The sequence below is a fragment of the Trichosurus vulpecula genome, chromosome 2 (assembly GCF_011100635.1).
Source record: "Trichosurus vulpecula isolate mTriVul1 chromosome 2, mTriVul1.pri, whole genome shotgun sequence".
NCBI classification, from domain to species: Eukaryota; Metazoa; Chordata; class Mammalia; order Diprotodontia; family Phalangeridae; genus Trichosurus; species Trichosurus vulpecula.
Window position 1 is genome coordinate 219,155,515 of NC_050574.1, and position 18,756 is coordinate 219,174,270.

The following is an 18,756-nucleotide window of genomic DNA, read 5'->3' on the forward strand; positions in this document are numbered from 1 at the left end:
ACACGTGTTTAACCAAAAGCAGAAAATTTAGATTCTGCTTCCCCTAAATCATAATCCCTATTGTCTGAGAAGACCTTTCGTTCTGCTGCAGGACCAGCTAACAGTGCAAAGAGTGAAACTCTTGTCAAATTTGCTGCTCTTTCTTCCAGAATCACTCTTAGTCAATGAAGGGTCACTATACTGTTAGGAGAACTGACTTTATGTAAAAAACAGTCAGTTTGGCATAAACCCCCCCCAAAAAAGTCCTGCTGACATATAATAGTTTACTTCCCAGGCTATAAACTATTGAATTCTCCATTACTTATTGCCTTCCCTGCCATCTTTGTCTTTGTCTTCCTTTTCTGTTTTGTCTTTTTCATATTTCTCTTTGTCTCGCTTTGTCACACTATCATAAGAAGGTGGAGACGTGGTAGAAGGAGTCACATCATCTGTCTTCTCTGGAGTTGAGTTTTCATTACCCTTACCAAAGACCATATCTTCTTTCATAGGCAGATCAACTCTTTCATCACCTTTGTTATATATGCCTGATATGTTTTTGACATTTTGTCTTAAGCGGTAACGTCTAAAAGCTCGCTGAATGATTGTAGCTGACACTTCCTCTTGTTTTCGTTTTAGAGTAGTGGTAATGGGTTCATAAGAAACTTTAGAAGGATTTGCAGCTACAAACCGCTCTTCCATCTGCAAACGAAGGGTGTCCATCTCTTCACTTTCACCCAACACACGTTTTGTAAAAGCAAATAAGATGTCAAGGCAGTGAATTCGGTCCCCATTTACCATGGGCAGATCCATTGCTATGAGCTGGACCTTGTTTGGTTTTGCTATATGAAGAGGAGGATCTAATGAAGCTGCAAAATCAGAGAGTTTACAGTATTCTATGAACTGGGTGGCGTCAGGATCAAACTTCTCCCAAACCTCGTAGAACATCTCGAAGTCATCCTCACTCAGTGGCTCAGCACTCTCCTCAGTAGCAACACTGAAATTCTCCAGGATAACAGCGATGTACATGTTTACGACCACCAGGAATGAGATGATGATGTAACTGACAAAATAGAAAATACCAACAGAGGAGTTGCCACAATCTCCTTTGACTGAACTTCCGGGGTGAACTGTTTCTGGGTCACAGTCTGGTGGTCCACTGTTAAGAATGGGTGCAAGCAAACCATCCCAACCAGCTGAAGTTGTAATCTGGAAGAGGCAGATCATACTATTGCCAAATGTTTCAAAGTTGAACATGTCATTAATTCCAGCTTCCTTTCTAACATAGGCGAAATTAGACATTCCAAAGATGGCATAGATAAACATGACCAGGAAGAGCAGGAGCCCAATGTTAAACAGAGCGGGGAGGGACATCATCAAAGCAAAGAGCAGTGTGCGGATCCCCTTCGCCCCTTTAATGAGACGAAGGATTCGGCCAATCCTGGCAAGACGGATCACACGAAACAGGGTAGGGGACACAAAATATTTTTCTATCATATCTGCTAGAAACATACCTGTTAAAGAACATAAAATAGAAAATATTTAAATATAGTCATACACACTATGACATTCTCAGGAGGATAAACCATTTTTCCTTTTATCTTTGGTTCTCTAGGCTAAGAATATTGAATTTTCTCTTGCCTCTAGAATTCCAACTCTAACCTCCACCCTGCCTCCCAATCAATACAAATTGGAGGACTGGGCATTTTCATGGCCTTCCATTTTGTGCCTTCACTGGTAGGATTATGGCCAGAATTTTACAGTGTTGGTTACTGGAAAAAAATCAGGAACCAGAGATTCTGGAAAAATGTCACTTTACAAATAATAATAGTACCATGCATATAACCTCCTAGAATTTCAGAGTTTTCAGACATTGGAGGTCATTTAGTATAACTCATCTTACAATGCATGTATCCATTCTACTATATACCTAAAAGTCATCCAACTTCTTCATCACCACCAAAAATGGGGTTATCTTGCCCATAGTAGCACTTAATTTGGTTTGTTGAACTAAACTGAATTACAAAGAAGTTCCTCCAAGTTTCAGATAGTTCTCATTGTTAATAAATTCTATATAGGATGTCTCCAAAGTCTTATTAGTGCTTTTTCTAGGTACAGTGTAGTTTTAAGCTACTAAAGCTTAAAAGTGTATTATGACTTTAGGGACACCCTACGTATCAAGACAAACATATTTCACTTTAACCAGTTGTCCCAATTCTGTTTTCTGGATGAATCTATAATTTCAATCCTATGGGATAATTTTTCTATCAGGGCAGGTAGTAACCCCACCCCTGCATATTCTCTCATTCCATTTAATCTTTGTGCTTATCCTTCCATAAGTCTTCTACAGAAGATTTATCCAATGTGATGAAAACCATCTTCTAGGTAAGGAATTCTTAATCTTTTTTTTGTGTGTGTGTGTGTGTGTTTGTGTTTGTGTCCTGGACACTTGTGGCAGACTGGTAAAACCTATGGGTCCTTTATTGGAATCATGTTTTTAAATGCATAATTAAAAGAAAAAGAAAAACATAGCATTACAAAGGAAGCCAAAGATTAGTGGGGAAAAAGATGTCACTTTTTTTCTCATCCAAGTTTATGGGCCCCATAAAATATATCCATGGATACAAAGTTTAGATTTGGCAATTAAGAGATTTTCTTTTCTAATTCTAGTTTCCATATGTGTGTGTGTGTGTGTGTGTGTGTGTGTGTGTGTGTGTGTGTGTGTGTGTGTGTGTGTTGTCTTCCCTCCATCAGAATGTAAGATCCTTGAATGTAAGCAGAGAGTGCTTATTTTTTTTAATCCCTAGTACTTGTCACACTGTGACTGACACATAAGTATTTAAAATATTTTAAAAATTCATTCATTCACTTTCTAACTATGCAATTTAATTGCCCTTTGTGTTGAAGTCCTCTAGGAAACTCATAAAAGAAACACATTGGTTGGTGACTGTGAGCTATATTTTTTGCATGGAAATTTACCCATACTTATTATGACCTTGACCTTAGGTCAGCAATCATTTGTAAGCAGGTTCTCGTGTGCTACAGGAACAAAAATATAAGACATGAAACAAATTAAAATGGTCCTTCGTCCTTCACATTAACTGAGAGTATTTTTCAAAAGAAAGATTGCCACATAGGGATCCTCTGACCTCCTGTTCCTTTATGATCAAAATTAGTACCTGATATTATAAGTAAAGATTCTTACCTACAATGGACAGAATGACCACCACAAAATCAAAAATGTTCCATCCAATAGTGAAGTAATAATGACGGAGGGAGATCAGCTTCAGCACACATTCTCCAGTGAATAAGATAATAAAAACCATATTTATCCAATATAAAACATCGGTCATGGTTGAACTTTGTTCATCTTTTTCTACCATCATGGTCACCATGTTGAGACAGATAAGCACCATGATTGTAATATCAAAAGCTTGTTTTGTCACCATATCAAATATACATCCTTGGAATTTGTTCTGTAAAATGAAGAGGAATATAAATTGTATAGCAATCTTACAAATAAGATTTAATAGCTATTAGCATACAAAAAACATTTTTGGCCTATCCAAATTTCAATGACTTGGTCCACAAAGAGTTGTACTCACTTTATCCGATAAGATGTGTTCTTTACAGACAGTATAGATTGAAAATGTATAAATAATGTAATATTTATATTATATAATAAAATAATATTTATAATGGTAGAGGTACTCATTAATCTCCAAATGGTAAAGCTTCCTAATACACAAAGTTCCTATTGTTCATTACCTTCTCTGACATTTATTTAATGATCTATAAATAAACACTTAAATGTACCCAATATCTCTTAAGGAAACTACTTGTCATTTGTCAATAGATCAAAAATAGATCAAAATAGGTCAAAGGATATAAGCAAACAGTTCTCAAAAGAATTTCACACTACTAAAACCATATTAAAGAATGATCCAGATTGTTAAGAATAAGAGAAATACAATTCAAAACAATCTTGAGGTTTCAACTTACATCCTGCAAACTGGCAAACATGACAAAAAATGGCAATATTCAACAATGGAAAAGTTGTGGGAAGATAGGTCTGGTAGTACATTATTGGTAGAGCTGTGGATCAATACAGCAATTCTGGAAAGCAAATAATGTGGCTACACTCTCCATATCCTTTGACCTACAGAATCCATTGCTAGACATACACCAAGAAGACCATGGACAAGAAGAAAATCTACACCATCAATGCATTTTATGATAGCAAAGGACTGAAAACAAAGTAGGTATCTATGAACTGAAGAATGACTAAACAAAATTATGGAAGATGTATGTGACAGGATATTACTGTGCTATAGAAATGATAAATATTAATAATATAGAGATGCATGGAAAGATATACATGAACTGATACAAAATAAACAGAGCCAAGAAAAAATATGCACAGTAACTATAAAATAAAGTCAACCACAAAAACACCAAAAGTAAATGTTACAAAAATAAAAAAGAACATGCATGGCTTGAAAAAGAAAAAAAATGAGAAGACACCACCCTCCTTTCCTCCTTTCTCTCTTTGCAGAGGTGAAAAGTCCATAACTGTGTTATGTTGCACAAGATTTTTTTGATGTATTAGTTATGCTGATTTCTCCCCAATACTTTTTTCTTTTACTTTTTTTGTCAATAAAGATATTTGCTAAGAAGATGCTCTTGGGGTGGTGGGGTGATTTACTGGGGGAAATTATGGTCATATAAAAATAAATGACACTAATATCTGTATCTCTACATATAGATGTAGATCTTTTTAAAAACATCAAAAAAATTCAAGGTGTTCCAGTGCACTTGTAAACTTTAATAAAATTCAGAAATATAAATTAATACTCATAAAAACACAACTTGAAATTTTATTTAAATTTCTTTTACATTTATTTAGTATTACAAATTTTATATTAAAAATTTCACTTTAATTTTAACAAGACTGGGCTCCCCTGTGTGTGACAGTTTCAAGATGACATTTTCTCCATCACAGATCCATAGAAGTCATCTTGCTCGACCTCTTTGATTACCTAACCTCCATTAGATCTTTTCTTGTGGAATTCTGTCAGAACTGTCATGTATGCATCAAAACTTCATTTTCTGGTTGATTGTAAGCCTAGGATTACAAATGTAATCCTTTCAGTCCCTGAGCAGTTGCAGCTGATGAAAGTTTTTACAAAGTTTGAAAATCACTGGAGGGACATATTGCACAGGATGGTGGTTATGCTGAATTTTAATAAGACATACCAATGTTTAAATTAAAACAATTTACCTTTAATTTTCTGTAAGTTTGTAGAAATTATACTTCTGAATTTGTTAAAGCTCAAAACAGCACTAAGCACTAAGATTTTTAGGACACCTTATATATTAAAAAGAAGATAGGACTGAGGAAATTATGGTGATTTTAAAATGACTTTGTTTTTAAAAGAAACTATATGATAAATTTTTTAAATTTTATTTTTCTAAAACTTAAATATAGGATAAGAAATTAAAAAGACACGTATTATAAACTTAAATATTAAAACTTAAATACAAAGTAAGATATATTATTCATTTTTGATTAATGTTTCAAAATGTAAAGATATTCTCCTAACGGACTCATTTTACAAATTTTAATTTCTTTTCACAGGCTTTGTTATAACAAGGACATCATATCCATATATTAAAGTAACCACATTATCTTTTTAAAAATATTTGTGCTTCAATTCACTAAGCCAATATATGACCAGAGAAATAAAATCATTGTCTCTATTAAAGATACCCTTTTCATCACCAATTTTCATGAAAACTATATGGAAACAATAGAATGGCAGAATATCTACAAGTTGACCTGAATTCCTTTAGCATATAGGCACGTGTTCCAGTGTTTACTGTATTAAAATATATTAATGTTGACTTTAAGATCTCAGCATCATAAGGCAACATTTACTTAGAGGCTTCTGGTAGTCACAGCTTGATGATGTTGATAACTTCCCATCTCAGCCTCCTACAAGTAGTGCTATCATACTATGGTTTTCCCATCATTACATAATCTTTAAAAAAATTAGTATTTTGTTTTCTCCCAATTACATGTAAAAACATCTACTACAATTCTTTTTTTTTCCAAATTTTGAGTTTGAAATTTTCTCCCTCTTCCCTTTCTTCCCCTCCCCCAATCACTGAGAAGGCAAGCAATTTGACATAGGTTATACGTGTGCAGTCATGCAACATTACATAATCTTCCTACCTCTTCTAGGTTTAGAACATATATATGTGCATATATACATAACATATATTATGCATGGTATAGGTATGTATACATATTTATTACATGCATATACACATACACAAAATACATCTCTAGCTCTTTTTTTAAAAACCAGGATTCTTTAGTCAATATATTTCCATTGGACTCATTAAAAGTACCAACAATTTGACTGCCTAATTATGAAGATAAGAATCAAATAACAGTTTCAAATATGCTCAGAAAGTTAATGTACCCAAAAGACAGAAGACATTTTGTCTTTTTTAGGACCAAGAATCAGAATCTGTTTTAGGGCTGTACTGTTTCCACAAGTGGGAAGGAATTCATGTTTGATCCCACTTCTGAGAGAGAGTCATGGGTCACCCCTTAGTCACTTTCATCCTCATGTTTACCTGGTGATTTTCACTGGAATATTAGAATATAAAATTATAGCAACTTCTATTATAAAAGAATATGTTGTTGAGATTAAAAACACGTTTGCATGTATTTATACATATAGAAAACTTTAGAATTTACAGATATTACAATACACAGTGCTGCACACTTCAATATTTGTTTTCTTTACTAATAATGGATATTTATTCATCAGTAACTTTAAAATGGTCACTGATTTTGGATCCTAAAACAAGCAAGACATCGATTAAAACAAATATAGGCCTTTTTGTAGGTCACTACACCAAGTGATAAACTATAAGTTTAGCTTCACTAGGTACTAGAATATAAACTATTATCACATCGCTACCACTGTGGGAGACAGTCACATCAATGATATCCCAGTATTTTGTTGTTGGTTTTTCTGTTTTTTTTTTCTTTTGGAGGGAGGAAGGGAGAGAATCAAGGCTTTTTGTTCAAACTTTTTTAAAAAACTCACGTTAATTCTTTGAAGAGAAAAATAATCCTATAAAAAGCAGTGGTTCTTAACCTTTTTTGTGTGTCATGGATCTCTCTGACAGTCTGGTGAAGCCTATGGAGCCCATCTCTGAACAATGTTTTTGAATGCATAAATTACATAAAATTACAAAGGAAGATAATTATATGGAAATATGTTAAGAACATATTTCAAAACAAAACAAAATAAAACAATAACTTCATGGATCCCAGGTTAAAAACTCCAGCTCTAAAGGAAGCCCTCCAAAAGTCTTCTAAAATTCCAGATAACTGGGATATAACAGTTTGCTTACCCCTGGCCTGGGTATTGGCTTCTGCGGTTTCTTGGACCCCAGCTTTTTCATTGCATTGTAGTATTTCTTCTGCTCCTCTGTCATAAAGATGTCTTGGCCTCCAAGGTAAAGAAATAAAATAAAACTATTTAAAACCAACTCTGTTGACCTAATTTCCTCCAAATCCTTAATAAACATTTCAAGAACAATGACAGTACAAAATTTGGCCCCTAAGGAATAGGATTCATTAAATATATTGTATCTCTATGTAAAATGTTTTAAAGATCCATATATTTTTGATATACAGATTCTTCCAGGTGTAGAACACACATATACACTGCTTACCACACATGTGCAAAGTGCCTCTTGCTATCTCTTTCTTTTGTAATTTTTTATGATGAGGATATGTATGGCCTTCATACATATGTAAGATATTTATAATCTGAACATAATAATGGTAAGTTTAGATACCTAGTGGTAGAGTAATATGGAGTGTGGCTTAGCAATTCTTTCTATACTGTGTATCCTGTTGGTGTGACAACTATACCATACCACCTTAAGGATAGAGGGAGGAAAAATAGCAAAAAAAAACCCTAGTTTTGTGATTTGGCTCACATTCATGGTTCTTAGAAAATTTATAGAGGAAGTTGAAACCCGTAGCTCAAGTAAAGCCTTGGTTTAGTTGCAATACACTGTATTTCTATTAGCAAAGAAAAACAATGAAATTTAGCTATGTATAATTTCATGCACTGAGCTGAATTTTGTATTTATCATTATTAATGAGATATGTCTGGGGACATGAAATATAAATAACTGGGGAATGGAAGTCAAAAAAGTATATTATATTTCAGTTATGTATAAAACTATTGTTTATAGATATAATTATGTATAATTATAATTGTATAAACAATTATATATTATAATATAAAATGTAAGTAAAAGTAATATGAATAAATATAAAAACATAATCTAACCCTCTCATTTTAAAGATTAAGAAAGTGGGATCCAAAGAACTTAGACTTCCATAAGATATAGATGTTGAACTATTTTTAACAAAGAAATTAAACCTCAGTCTTTAATATTTTAACAGCAATAAAATAATATCTAAATCTAGGGTCAGAAAACAATGATCAATGGGCCAAATCTGGCCTACTACTTGTTTTTATATTGCCTGAGAGCTAAGATAAGAATGAAATTTTATTTAAACATATAAAAACCATTCTTAGCTCACCAGGTGTATTAAAACAGGCAGAGTTGGGCAGACCCCTGATCTAAATAAATGAGGGAATTAATTCACATTCTGTGGTTACACTGGCTATGGTCATGGTCTGTCACATTACTTGGGACATAATCAACAAATAATTGTTAAGTGATGAATTCCTTATGCATCAATATCTGGTTTTGGTTTTTTTTTTTGGGACAATGGCTCCTTTTGTACTCACCAAAATTTTTTAAGAAATCCTACACAACTCTCCCCTTTGAAATCTGTTCTTCTGATATCTAAGATGCATGTTTGATCATTCCCAGTTTTCTTTTCATTCTTTACCATAAATTTCAAGGTAGAATGGTCACTTTTCCCAAAGGTTTCTATCATTTCCACTACAGTAACTAGTTTTTTTCTTGTTGGTGAGAGTCAGTGCCAGGATAAAGTGGCTGCCTTTTGGTTCCTATACTTCTTTTGAAATTGAAACTTTCATTAAGGCAGCTCAGGAAATTAGCAACTCCTTTGCTTTTGCCAGAAAATGCTCTAGTAAATGTCCAAATAATTAAAGTTCCCCATCACTACTATATCACACCCAAGTGATAATCTTGTAATCTTATTGTCCAAATTTATCATTTTGAAAATACTGAAGTTCTGGCATCACTGTGAAATCTTGCTGTCCCCCTTGAGCTGCTAGTGGAGAAGTTGGAAAACTCTTAGCACATGGTACTCACAATATGCAACTAAGAATTTAATTTATCACTTCTGGCATGTTAGAGCAATGTAGGGAAGACAAACTGGCAGGATGTATCTATAACTGCAAAAGTTTTCCTGGGTTCTTGAAAAATGTGCCTGTATAGTACAAGTTCTAGCAAATTTTATCAAGCTGGAAAGAATCTGAATGTGAACTCAAGGATGGGTCTACCTAGCTAACTTTAGAGAGTTTGTTCACCAGAAGTCTTGCCATCAGGCAATAAATTGTTTTGGCTGAGGTGACCAACAAAATGGACAATAATACAAAACGGTTAACAATCCTAATGCTAGAGTGGCAAAGGGGTGAGAATAGAGTGCTAAGAATATCACAATTGATTTGGCAGAACAAAGTGTATAAAGACTCTCTTCAAATAAGCTTCCTCTCATGTATGTATTAAAATTATACAGGACTCTATGATAGAGATGGTTTCAGAGATAATTGTGTTTGACAAATGGCTAGGAATCAACAAGATGCTAGGAGGAAAATGGGAAGACAGAGACACATTAATGAGATCATAGTGGATCTGTGACGTTACCAACTCAGCACTCACAAGCATTCTCAGATCTTCCTGACGAGTCCAGAGCTCTTCACAAGGCCACTTAGCTGCTAAGCATGTGGAATTACATTTGGAAAGTGGGAAGACCTAGAGTATTTGTTGGTGATGATTCTAGGTGTTTTTTACACACACACACTCATGTTTATATGTATGTATGTGTATCTATATATATATATAAAATGAATAAGAGGGGATGAATGATAATTGCTCTGCCCTAAAGATGGCATGTGTGCATAGATGTTTTGTGTATGTGTTATTATTATATGTATTATCCTGAGTTCATATCTCTAGAGTCTAGTGATTCCTTCTACATTATGAATTTCCTCTTCGCTGTAGTTTAAACCCATTTTTATTCATTTTGCTATCACTAGAGATAGAATATGCTTACTACCTTACTGTTTCTTAAAATTTATTTTGTATTTTATTTTTTCCTCAATTACGTGTGAAAACAATTTTTGACATTCTTTTTTTTTAAATTTTGAGTTCCAAATTCTTTCCCTCCCTTCCTCCTTTACCACCATTGAGAAGGCAAGCAATTTGATATAGGTTCTATATGTGCAATCATACAAAACATAGTTCCATGTTGGTCATATTGTGAAAGAAAACACAGGACCCCCCCCCAAATGCTCAGAAAAAAATAAAGTAAAAAAATATATTTCAATCCACATTCAGACTCCATCAGTTCTTTCTCTGGAGACAGATAGCATTTTTCATCATAAGTCCTTCAGTTGTCTTGGATAATTGTATTGCTGAGAATAGCTAAGTCATTCACAGTCGATTATCATATAATATTGCTGTTACTGTGTACAATGTTCTCTTGGTTCTGCTCATTTTACTTTGCAGCAGTTCATACGAGTCTTTCCCAGTTTTTCTGAGAGTATCCTGCTTGTCATTTCTTATAGCACAATAGTATTTCATCACAATTATATACCATGACTTGTTCAGTCATTCCCCAGTTGATGGGTATTCCCTTAATTTCCAATTTTTTATGACTGGAAAAGAGTTGCTATAAATATTTTTATACGTATAAGGTCCTTTTCCTTTTTCTAAAATCTCTTTGGGATTCAGACACAGTAGGTCAAAGAGTATGCATGGTTTTATAGCCCTTTGGGCATAGTTCCAAATTGCTCTCCAGAATGGTCGAATCAGTTCGCAACTCTACCAACAATGCATAAGTGTCTTAATTTTTCCACATCTTCTCTAACATTTGTCATTTTCCCTTTCTGTCCAATTAGCTAACCTGACAGGTGTGAGGTGGTAACTTAGAATTGTTTTAATTTGTACTCCTCTAATCAATAGTGATTGAGAGAATTTTTTCATGTGACTATAAATAGCTTTGATTACTTCATCTGAAAACTGCCTGTTCTTTGACTATTCATTTTGGAGAATGGTTCTTGTTTTTATAAATTTGACTCAGTTTTCTATATAGTTGAGAAATGAATCCTTTATCAGAGATACTTGCTATAAAATTTTTCCACAGTTATGATTACTAACTGTATTTTTCTCCATCCTATTCCCTTTCCCCCATTTATTCTACTCTCTCTCTTTTCACCATGGCCATTCTCAAAAGTGTTTTCCTTCTGATTTCTGCCTCCCCCAGTTTGCCCTCCCTTCTATCCATCTCCCCCTTCTTTTTTCTGCTTCCCTCCTACTTTCCTGAAGGTTAAGATCGATTTCTATATCCAAATTCCCTCTTTGAGCCAATTCCCATGTGAGTAAAGTTCAAGTACCACCCCCCCTTATCTTTCCCTTCACTGTAAAAAGTTTTTTGTGGCTCTCTTATATAAGATATTTTGCCCTCTGCCTCTCCTCTTCCCTTTCTCCCAGTGCATTGCTCTTTCTTACCGCTTATTTTTATTTTGAAATATCATCCCATTATATTCAACTCAGTCTCTAAGTACACTCCTTCTAAATGCCCAATAATGAATAGGTTCTTCTGAATTACAAGTATCATCTTCCCAGGTAGGGATGTAAACAATTTGACCTTAATGAGTCCCTTACAATTTCTCTTATGTTTATCTTTTTATGCTTCTCTTGAGTCTTGTATTTGAAAATCAACTTTTTCTATTCAGCTCTGATCTTTTCATCAGGAATGATTGAAATTCCTCTATTTCATTAAACATCCATTTTTTCCCCTGAAGGATTATACCCAGTTTTGCTGGGTAGGCAATTCTTGATTGTACTCCTAGCTCCTTTTCCCTTTAGAATATCATATTCCAAGCCCTCTGATCCTCTAATCTAGAGGCTGCTAAATCTTGTGTTATCCTGATTGTGGTTCCATAATATCTGAATTTTTTTTCTGGCTGCTTGCAATATTTCCTCCTTGACCTGGAAACTCTGGAATTTGGCTATAATGTTCCTGGGAGTTGTCATTTTGGGATGTCCTTAAATGATTAGTGGATTCTTTCAATTTCTATTTTACCCTCTGGTTGTAGAATATCAGGGAAATTACAAGTTCTTGGATGATGTCTAGGCTCTTTTTCTTAATCATGGCTTTCAGGTAGTCCAATAATTTTAAAACTCTCTCCTGGATATAATTTTCCAGGTAAGTTGTTTTTCCAATGATATAGTTCACATTTTCTTCTATTTTTTCGTCTTTTTGATTTCATTTCATGGCTTCTTGATATCTCATGGATCAACTTCCACTTGCTGCATTCTACTTTTTAAAAATTCCTTCAGTAAATTTTTGTATATATTTTTCCTTTTGGCCAATTTTGCCTTTTAATTTGTTCTCCTCTTAATTGAATTTTTGTGCCTCTTTTACCATTTGGCCTGTTCTGTTTTTCAAGAAATTTATTTCTTCAGTATTTTTTTGTGCCTCCTTTACCAAGCTGTTGACTTTTTTCATTATTTTCTTGCATTACCCTCACTTCTTTCCCCAGTTTTTCCTCTACCTCTCTTAGCTGATTTTTAAAGTCTTTTTTTGAGTTCACGGCCCAAATTCAATTCATATTTTTCCTTACGCCATTGGGTGTAGCATTTTTAACTGTGCTGGTTTTTTTTCCCCTAAGTTTGTGTTTTGATCTTCCCTGTCATCATAGTAAGTTTCTAAGGTCAGGATCTTTTTTGTTGTTTGCTCATTCCCCAAGACTATTTCTTGACTTTTAACTTGATATTAAAGTTGGGCTCAGGATGGAGGGGGCATTGCCCTAGGTTTTTTGTGCAGCTTTTTTCATAGCTATTTCTGGTGGGTCTATAAACTTTCAGTTTTGCAAAAGATAGTATGAACTAAGGTGAGGTATGCTTACTACTCTTGTGGCCTGTATGTAGTCTGTAAGTGACCGCAAGCACTCTTTTCTGTCTCTTGAACTGTGACTAGGGTTCCCACTCTCCCTTTGGCTACAAGCTCTGATGTGTAGTGCTCCTCCTTGCCCCAGGGCTGTGACCCATATCTGAGTAAGGATGATACAACGAAGTCTTTTCCCTAGCGCCAGAAAAGAGACCCCTATAATCTCCTTCTAACTCATTGTTTGATCCCCTTATCTGTGGGCTAAGCCCCTGAAGCGATCATGGCTACTTTAGTTACTTCCAGGGCTTGCTCTTGGTTTGCTGAGGTGCCACCTGCTCAGGCGTTCTATACTCCACTCTTACCTGGTGCAATAGACATTTCCTGCCAACTTTCTATGTTATCTTGGACTGGAAAATTGTTTCACTTAGTCTTTTTGTGGATTCTGCCACTTCAGAATTTGTTTTTAGGTGTTATTTAAAGTTGTTTTGAGGGGAATTTGGGAGAGCTCAGGAGAGTCTCTGCCTTTTCTCTACCATATTAGCTCTGCCTTCCTACTATCTTAATATTAAATCATGCTTGAGATTTCTCTATCAGTCATTTATATTTACTGATTCTCTACTGTGTCAAGAGGGCTGCAAATAATACTAATTTAAATAAGATTTGGAGAGTATAAGTAACTTGCTCATTGTCATATTGCATTAAAGGTAGAATTTCAAGTCCAACACTCGATAGGAGAGTTCTAATATACCATAATGATTCTTGATATTTGCACTGACTTTTTTTTATAAAAAATAATTATATGGGAGGATTAACTCCTTTATTTTACCTCTCAAGAATTGAGCACACAGATTCCTTTGCAACTTCTATCATTTGTTCCTTTCCAGTGGAACCACCATGGTTGACTTCCATATCACCTTATGCCTAGACCATCATAGTGGTCTTCTACCTGGTATTACTGTCTCTAGTTTCTTCTTTTTCCAATTCATCCTATATGTACTTTTCATGTTTTTTTTTAAATGCTGTCTTGTATTTATCACTCTTCTGCTCAAAAGTCCTTAAGGTTCCCCACTGTTCTGAGAATAAAATACAAAGTTTTTAACCTGGAATGTAAGGCACTCAACAATGTAAACCCAATCTAGGTCTAAATCTATCTCCACTACTAACTGCACTGCATAAAGCCTCTTCTCCAGCCAAAAGGTTTTTGAAATATGCCATGCACATTCTTCCCATTAGAATGAAAGTTCTATAAGGCAGTGACTGTCTTTGGTTTTGTTTTTATTTGTAATCCTGGTAAAGAGTTAGTTCTTTATAAATGCTGGTCCTTCCCTTCCCTTTGCAGCTGGTGTCAATGAATCAATTCCATACTTAAATGCAGGGAATTATTATGCCTGATTTTCCTAGGAAAGAGTTCAATATTTATAGAGATGACTGTTAGAAAGAAGTGGAGGCAGGTGAAGTTATTGGGATGGAGAAAACTTAAAAAGTAGAAATGATTAGGTAAGGAAAAAATCCTCACTAAAAGGGTATTAGGAAAGAGACCAAAGCCTGTCAAATAGAAAAAGGAACTAGGAAAAGAAGGTATGAAGTTACAAAAGCAAAGCAAAGTGGAAGGCAACTTAATGAAAAATGAGGATCTAGGAATTACTGACTAACATTCCCAGTTGGCCTCCAATCACATTGGTTTTCTCATCATATAGTCCTTCCTGTCATAGCAATCCCAGTATTAGAAGATGCTCCCAGGATTTAAGATACAAAATAACATAGCCACTGAGCCTATGCAAATACTTCATCTTGAATCATTTAAAATTTAATACACATCAAGTATGCTACAGACATGCAACTAAGTATGGATGTCTCTGAAATGCTGGTGATATTCATTAATGCTGATAGCAAGGAGGAATAATTAGGAAATTTGGGAAATATGGTTCTTTTGCTAACAAATACCTTTTTTCAAGGGAAATAAATATGTAATTCTTATCATTAGAACAATAGGTCTGGACCTTCACCTATAATTCAATTATATGGGAGGATTAACTCCTTTAAATAAAATACTTGATTACAAGTGCTAATCTGTACAAATGTTGGTTGAAATTGGTATTCAGATATAAAACAGAAGGTTAGAAGTTAAAACATACTTGGGAAACGTTAACCATAGATACTCCTACTAAAGGCTAACTAAAGTTCTCACACCGCATTTAAATATACAATTAGCTTTGCAAATCAAAGTGTAGAAGAATGATCCAATAATTTGCTAATAATTTCCCTGCTGTGGCTACTGGTTCCTGTTCAGTGTTTAATTCCTTGATTTTAGACATGAATGCTTTCCTCATCTGTCCCTCCTCTTTTTTTTTCAATTAGAATTGTAATTAAGTTAAATAATCTTTTAAAATGTTGTATTATGTGAGTGTGTACAAGAAGAGGAGAATAAGACTTTCTGTCATATAAATGAATAAAATAACATTAACTTTTACTCATTCTTACAAGTAAGTTGAATAAGCGATGAGTCTTTTAATGACAATGTTTCACATGATGATACACTAAATAGATTGAAGGTTTTAAGCTGACATACATGTATATATGTATATGCATATTTCATATATGATGTATATATAAAGTGTCCCAAAAGTTTTCATGAAGTTTTGAGCTTTTAAAACTGCACTAAAAGCTTAAAACTTCATGAAAACTTTTGGGATACTCTGTATATACATACTCACATACTTAGGACAATGACAAAATGCTTGGAATACTTATCTTCTTTTTCTGTTGATTGAAATTATCTATGATGACACCAATGAAGAGATTCAAAGTGAAGAATGACCCAAAGATGATAAAGATGACAAAGTAAAGATACATGTAGAGGCTTTCTTCATACTTGGGTTGATAATTTATCTACAAAATTAGCAAGAATTAGCGATATAGAGACACTAAGTTTGGGTAGTAACTTAAATTTTATAAAATGACAATTGGCAAAATAATTCTTGGAGGTTATAAGCATTATATAGCATTCCGTCTTGGTTTATTTAAAAAAAATTTCATCATCTAGGCTTAGTAACTCTTCAATATTTCTGTAAACTCTAAATATACTACCAAATCCTAGAGCTGCTAAGTGATAAGTAAGTGAATGATTTGAAACATGGCTTTAATTTGAATTGATCATTATTAAACAAAATCTGCCAAGTTAATAAAGTCAACATCTTCAGCATTCTTTCATTTAGTTACAAAAATAACATTAGAACTTTGGGGATATGAGGTAAACCATTAGTTCTCAAGTCTTTGATGTGCGAATACTCATCTTTTTAATGTAAAAGAAAAGTTTGTTGACTCTCACAGGGTAGTAGCTGGACTTTTAACTGGTTGAGAAACACATAATGGCAAAAAGAATTCAAATGAATTCTTATTAAATTACATCAGCATCTTCATCCATTTGAACAACAGTACTGTATATCTGAGACATACTATTTATTCAGTCTACGGAAAGCATGTTTGTTTCTTTATTATGCAGAGTCATTAATGAGACAGAGTTTTTGCAATAATGCCAAAGCCTATATAAGGGTCCCTAGCAAACAGCTTGGGAAGCAGTTAAGATATATTGTGGTTTTAGGTGATAGATTGTCCAGTACTTACGTTAACTGAATCAACAGCTGCATACATAATATCCATCCATCCTTTAAATGTGGCCTACAAAAACATGACATTTACTAAATTTGCATGTGAAGTTAATACCTTAGAACAAATAAAAGTTTTTATTTTTATGTAGGGCATTTAAAATCCTTTGTTGATTAATAAGAGATTGGTAAGTCTAGTGATGTTTCAAAATACTATTTTAATACTAAATATTCATTTTTATTGCTTTCTCCAAAGTTCAGTGTTAAAATTTTCTATATTAAATAAAGTTAAATTTTTCATAATATTCCTATTTAGTAACTCTTACTTAAATGCTGTAAGTATCTGTTAACAGTGGCAATACATTTTTTCTAGGGAAGGAGAGGGAGAACTTTTCCCCTCTTCTGCAGAATACACTGGGTCTCTGAACAACCCCCTCTCCACAGTTATTACACTGTACTCCATTGGTTCTGAAAGGTATATATCATGTGGAAGTGGGGTGGGTGCCATGGACATTAATGTATTGAGAATGGAATGAACTATGAATGCTGCTTTTGATTTGGGGCATAAAGCCTTTGCTGGAAATAGGTTTGACTCAAACTAGAATCTCTCCTGTTTCTATCTTCACCTTTTCTTGCCTTTCTTCCACTCTGTCATTCCCCATTTTCTTCCTATGTCCAACCCCTGCCAAGTCCCATTAAAGTTTGGATAGTTGTTGAATGAAATTTGATAGAATTAGTTGAATGACAGGTCCAAAATTGTGTTCAATACTGTCTTTTAAACTGGGATCAAGGGAGTTTTGGTTAAGGGGGTGAAGGTGGGACAAAGAAATGTAGGAGAGAAAAACTATATAATCTGAGGAGTAAACTGCTTCAGTCAGGTTTTTTTTAAACTGATTGTTAGGTTGTATGAGTTAAGGGATGCGAAGGCTTCCTACTAAAAAAAAACAAACAAAACCCAGAGCTTTCCCACAGAAAATCTAAAATATCACAATTACAACTTAATTTCTTTGACTAAAACTGAACCTATGTCAATTGCACTTAAAAAACCAAACAGACAGTACAGGGCAAATACATTAATATCTAGGATATGCAAAAAATCTATAGAATTCATGTGTGTGCACTTAATTTTCTATCCCATATCAAAAGGATAGTATCTTAAGTAATCAGAAAAATGCTATATCTAAACATGGCTCTAATTTCATTTTCATTTTTAGTTTACAAACTTAACAAAAGGTTATCTTGAAATATTATTATATTACACAATACATATATACGTTTCTTGAAAAAAGTATCACTTACAACTTGAAGCAGAGAAAGGTAACCAATTCCAACATTATCAAAGTTCACTTTCACATTTTTCCACCGTACATCATCGCTACTATTCATGAGTTGTTGACACTGCGTGTAATTCTCAACCTTGCTCACAGGAAACCTCGTGCCATCTGTGGTGTTAACACACTCATAGAACTTGCCAGCAAACAAATTTACTCCCATAATGCTAAAAATTAGCCAGAATATGAGGCAGACCAGTAGTACGTTCATAATGGAAGGAATTGCTCCTAAAAGAGCATTCACCACCACCTACCACACAAATAAAAATAAACACATTTAAATTTGGGTCAATCAATTAATCATTCAACAAGTATTTATTGGACACTAACATGTCCCAGGAACTATGTTAGGTACTGGGGATACAAATGCAAAAAAGGAAGCTATCCCTCAGCTATCCCTTCATCTGATAAATCAAATGAAGACAATATCAATGAAGTCAGTATCCCAAATTTTATATTACAGAATTAGGAAATCCAATTATGAAATGATTATATCAACCAACCAACCAAGAAGACACATGAAGTGCCTAACAGTATACTCAGTGAGCACTGTGCTAAATAAAGTAGAATAATACTTTGGTCATTCCCTCAAGTTTAGGGTGACAGAGAAGATAAATGGTACTCATGAAACAACAGATGAAAACAAAAGGTGATGAATGACACTTAAAATTGTTAATGGAACTTAAATGAA

The 18,756-nt window shown here is 34.0% G+C and overlaps 1 protein-coding gene across 3 annotated transcripts in view; it reads right to left on the reverse strand.

Moving 5' to 3' along the window:
• Positions 1-297: 297 nt before the first annotated feature.
• Positions 298-18,756, reverse strand: part of LOC118835676 (sodium channel protein type 9 subunit alpha) — a 101,897-nt gene continuing 83,438 nt past the window's right edge. For all 3 annotated transcript variants that reach the window (XM_036742906.1, XM_036742907.1, XM_036742905.1), the window contains exons 21-26: positions 18,034-18,315; positions 16,754-16,807; positions 15,881-16,018; positions 7,411-7,515; positions 3,182-3,452; positions 298-1,490 (exon numbers count right to left, since the gene is read on the reverse strand). In XM_036742906.1, the coding sequence (XP_036598801.1) occupies positions 298-1,490; positions 3,182-3,452; positions 7,411-7,515; positions 15,881-16,018; positions 16,754-16,807; positions 18,034-18,315 (2,043 nt within the window). The remainder of the gene's footprint in view (positions 1,491-3,181; positions 3,453-7,410; positions 7,516-15,880; positions 16,019-16,753; positions 16,808-18,033; positions 18,316-18,756) is intronic.